The sequence below is a fragment of the Amphibalanus amphitrite genome, unplaced genomic scaffold (genome assembly GCF_019059575.1).
Source record: "Amphibalanus amphitrite isolate SeventyFive unplaced genomic scaffold, NRLGWU_Aamphi_draft 000046F_arrow, whole genome shotgun sequence".
Taxonomy (NCBI): domain Eukaryota; kingdom Metazoa; phylum Arthropoda; class Thecostraca; order Balanomorpha; family Balanidae; genus Amphibalanus; species Amphibalanus amphitrite.
This window is the reverse complement of record NW_024881542.1, coordinates 302,501-305,534: the sequence shown is the minus strand read 5'-3', so window position 1 is coordinate 305,534 and position 3,034 is coordinate 302,501. Positions and strand designations below refer to the sequence as shown.

The 3,034-nt window shown below is 57.3% G+C and overlaps 1 protein-coding gene across 1 annotated transcript; it reads right to left on the bottom strand.

Moving 5' to 3' along the window:
* Positions 1-525: 525 nt before the first annotated feature.
* LOC122377500 (programmed cell death 6-interacting protein-like) lies at positions 526-2,429 on the bottom strand. The gene is made up of 2 exons (XM_043357565.1): positions 2,356-2,429; positions 526-1,676 (listed from the first exon to the last, which is right to left on the bottom strand). The coding sequence occupies exons 1-2, from the start codon at positions 2,362-2,364 to the stop codon at positions 789-791; spliced, it is 897 nt and encodes a 298-aa protein (XP_043213500.1). The 5' UTR covers positions 2,365-2,429; the 3' UTR covers positions 526-788.
* Between the last annotated feature and the right edge of the window lie 605 nt (positions 2,430-3,034).

Below are 3,034 nucleotides of genomic sequence, written 5' to 3'. Positions count from 1 at the left end.
AACTGCGTGGGGTGGTCCTCCGGGGGTTCAAAGGGGAGAGATAGAAGAGAGAGAGAGAGAGAGAGAGAGAGAGAGAGAGAGAGAGAGAGAGAGAGAGAGAGAGAGGAAGAGAGAGAGAGAGAGAGAGAGGAAGAGAGAGAGAGAGAGAGAGAGACAGAGGGAGAGAGAGGGGGAGAAGTTTTGAGTGTGCGGAAAGCCACTTAATGTGGTTTCTTCAATTAACGTGAACGTTGACCAATTATGCATCATTGTCCACTTACGTGCTCGTTTGCAGCCGAATGAATTGTTTCACAAAAGTACATTGACATCTCGTCCTTAGCGGTTCAGACCGTTTTAGCTGTTGAATGGATCCTGCAAATCTCAAACGAGCTGGAAACAATTGAAAAGTATACCGTTAACGGCTTCAAAACTGCCCGTGAAACGAGCACTGTTCCAGATTGCATGTGAATCTGCTTGCCATTTATACTCTTAACCTTGCCCCAGCTTCTCTATTATATAAACGTCGCTAGAACAATGCACCGTTATGCGTTTAGAACATTTGTATATTCACATTGGTAACATACATCAAGACACACAATAAGAATATGTGCAATAGCATGAATCACCCCACAGAGAGCTCTGACACACGTCATAGCGGCGTGCGATGGGGAGCGGGGCGAATGATTGGAACAAGGGCGCCAGCTCGGGGCCGCCTGCCCACTGCCGAAGGAAGTTATCCCCGGAAGGTGCAGACAGACCGCAGCCGGCCGATGAGGCGAGCGATAGACGCATGTGAACAAGTATGATAGTTAGTTGGCGCGGAAGCCCCGGATCACACCGTTATTGGCGTCGAAGCCCTGCACGTTGAAAAAAGGCTGCTGCGGCTGCTGAGGCAGCTGGCGAGCCTGCTGAGCGAACTGCTGAGGCGGGGGGAACTGGGGCGGCCGCTGCGCGAACTGCTGAGGCTGCTGAGCGAACTGGGGCGCGCCCTGGGGCACGAAGCGCTGCTGCGGCGCGAACTGCGGCTGCTGCGGCAGACGGGCGGCGAACTGCTGGGGCTGAGGCTGAGGCTGGGGCAGCAGCTGCGGGGCGGCGCCGTCGAAACGGAGGGTGCCGGCCGGCAGACCGGAGGAGGCGGGGGCGGGGGCGGGGGCGGCCTGCCGGGCGGGAGCGGCGGCGCGGGCGGGGGCGGCGGGCCGCGGCGCGGGACGGGCGGCGGGCTGCGGCGCCGGGCGACGCGTCTGCGGACGGCCCTGCAGCAGCTCGGTCGGGATCGGGTCGACGAAGCCATCCTCGTCCAGGTCCTCGCTGTAGCCGTCCAGGGCGACGTCGATATCCCCGACGAACGTTCCGGGCGCCACCTGGCTGGTGGAGGTGAGCGGCAGGCCCGGCGGCGGCGAGGGGATCAGCTCGGAGCTGGGCGCGAAGCCGGCGCCCTTGCTGGCGTTGTAGTCGAAGACGCGCTGGACGCCGTCAGAGTCGACGTAGCCGTACTTTCCGGTGACCTCGCCGTTGGCGGAGCGCGTCTCCAGCTTGAAGGATCCGTCGGCAGCCTCGTAGCCGTACGTGTAGGAGCCGTCGTCGTTGACGCGGTTGACCTGCTTCAGGATGGGCACCGGCGTGGTGGTGGTGGTGGGTCGGTCGGTGACCTGGCAGGTCGCGGCGCCGACCAGCGCCAGCAGCAGACACGCCTGGCGCTGCAGAGACGGGCACAGAGGGCGGTTAGAAGGGGAACAGCGGGGACACGGGAGAGCCTAAGTCAATAAATGCGTTATCGGATCGTTAGATTTATCAAAAAGTTACCCTGTATAAACAACTGCCATATGAGTTCACTAAGAAAAAACTTAAATGAATAAATTAGTACCTCAAGTTTTTATATGGACGAATGGACATAAATGCTTATTTTGTGTACCCATTTTGTGTCCCCATGTTGTGTCCCCATATAATTTTGAATTAATTACTATTATTTTATCAAAGAAAATTATTATTTGAATCAAGAACTCCAAATTATTGAAAGCAAGGTTATTGCACCCAATTATGGATCGTGTACGATCAACAATTTCTGAAATGGTCTGCATTGCTTTGTCATTTGCAATGCCTTTGGCTGGTATTATTTAAACTAGAAACCAATTTAGCGCAGCTATTTCAGTGATACATAATATTGTTATCGTTTAATCACTCTCGATGAAAACACTGATCTCACAACCGCCCAGATTAGAAATTCGATCACTGTTTATCACCACCGGCAGTTGCGCAACGACACCAATCAGCACCAAGTTTGTCCACTGTAATGTCCCTCCCTTTCTGCACTGCACCGCTCCACGCTTCAGCGCCCGATCGCTGCCCACTCGACTGGGCTGAGTCGCTGACACTCACAGCTCTCATCCTGGAGGTGTGCTGCCGGGGGAGGAGGAAACAGCAGTGAATACCCACCGGCCGGCCCACATCGGCTTTATAGTTGGCGCGGTAACCTTGTTCCGTCAATGAGCCCGTCCCAAGGTCAATGACCGGCTGAGGTCACGGCGGCGGAGGACCGGCGGCCGGCCGACTGACCCCACCGGCCGCCCCCGCCCCCGCCCCCGCCGCTGCCGCCGCCGGGCCGGTCAGCCGCCGCCTGTCACTGCAGTGACTCGCTGCGATACTGTGGGGAGATTTGTCAGTAGTCTCACCGAGGTACTCCGTCTGACCTGCATACCTGCCCCCTTCCCCCGTCCTACTGCCCACTGCCGGAGGAGCTGACGGTCACGTGACCAATAACTGCGTCAGACGCGTGTTTCGGTGGCTGGTCACGGCCTTGTCACGTGGTCTGTGGCGTCGAACTTCCGTCTGTGTCGGCGGTTAGGTGTCGACCACGCCCCAGGCTGCTGTGGCCGCCCTGCCCAGCGTGGGAGGAATCAGGATGGATGCTGCACCAAGGACGGGGCTGCAGGGCGCGCCAGAGGACGGGATGGAAGGCGTCCTTTCATGGTCTCGAAGAACATTCTCTGTCCACAGCTTGACCACTGAAAAACTGTCAGCAATACCTACCCCTAAAAGGGCTCACCCTCCATTTATC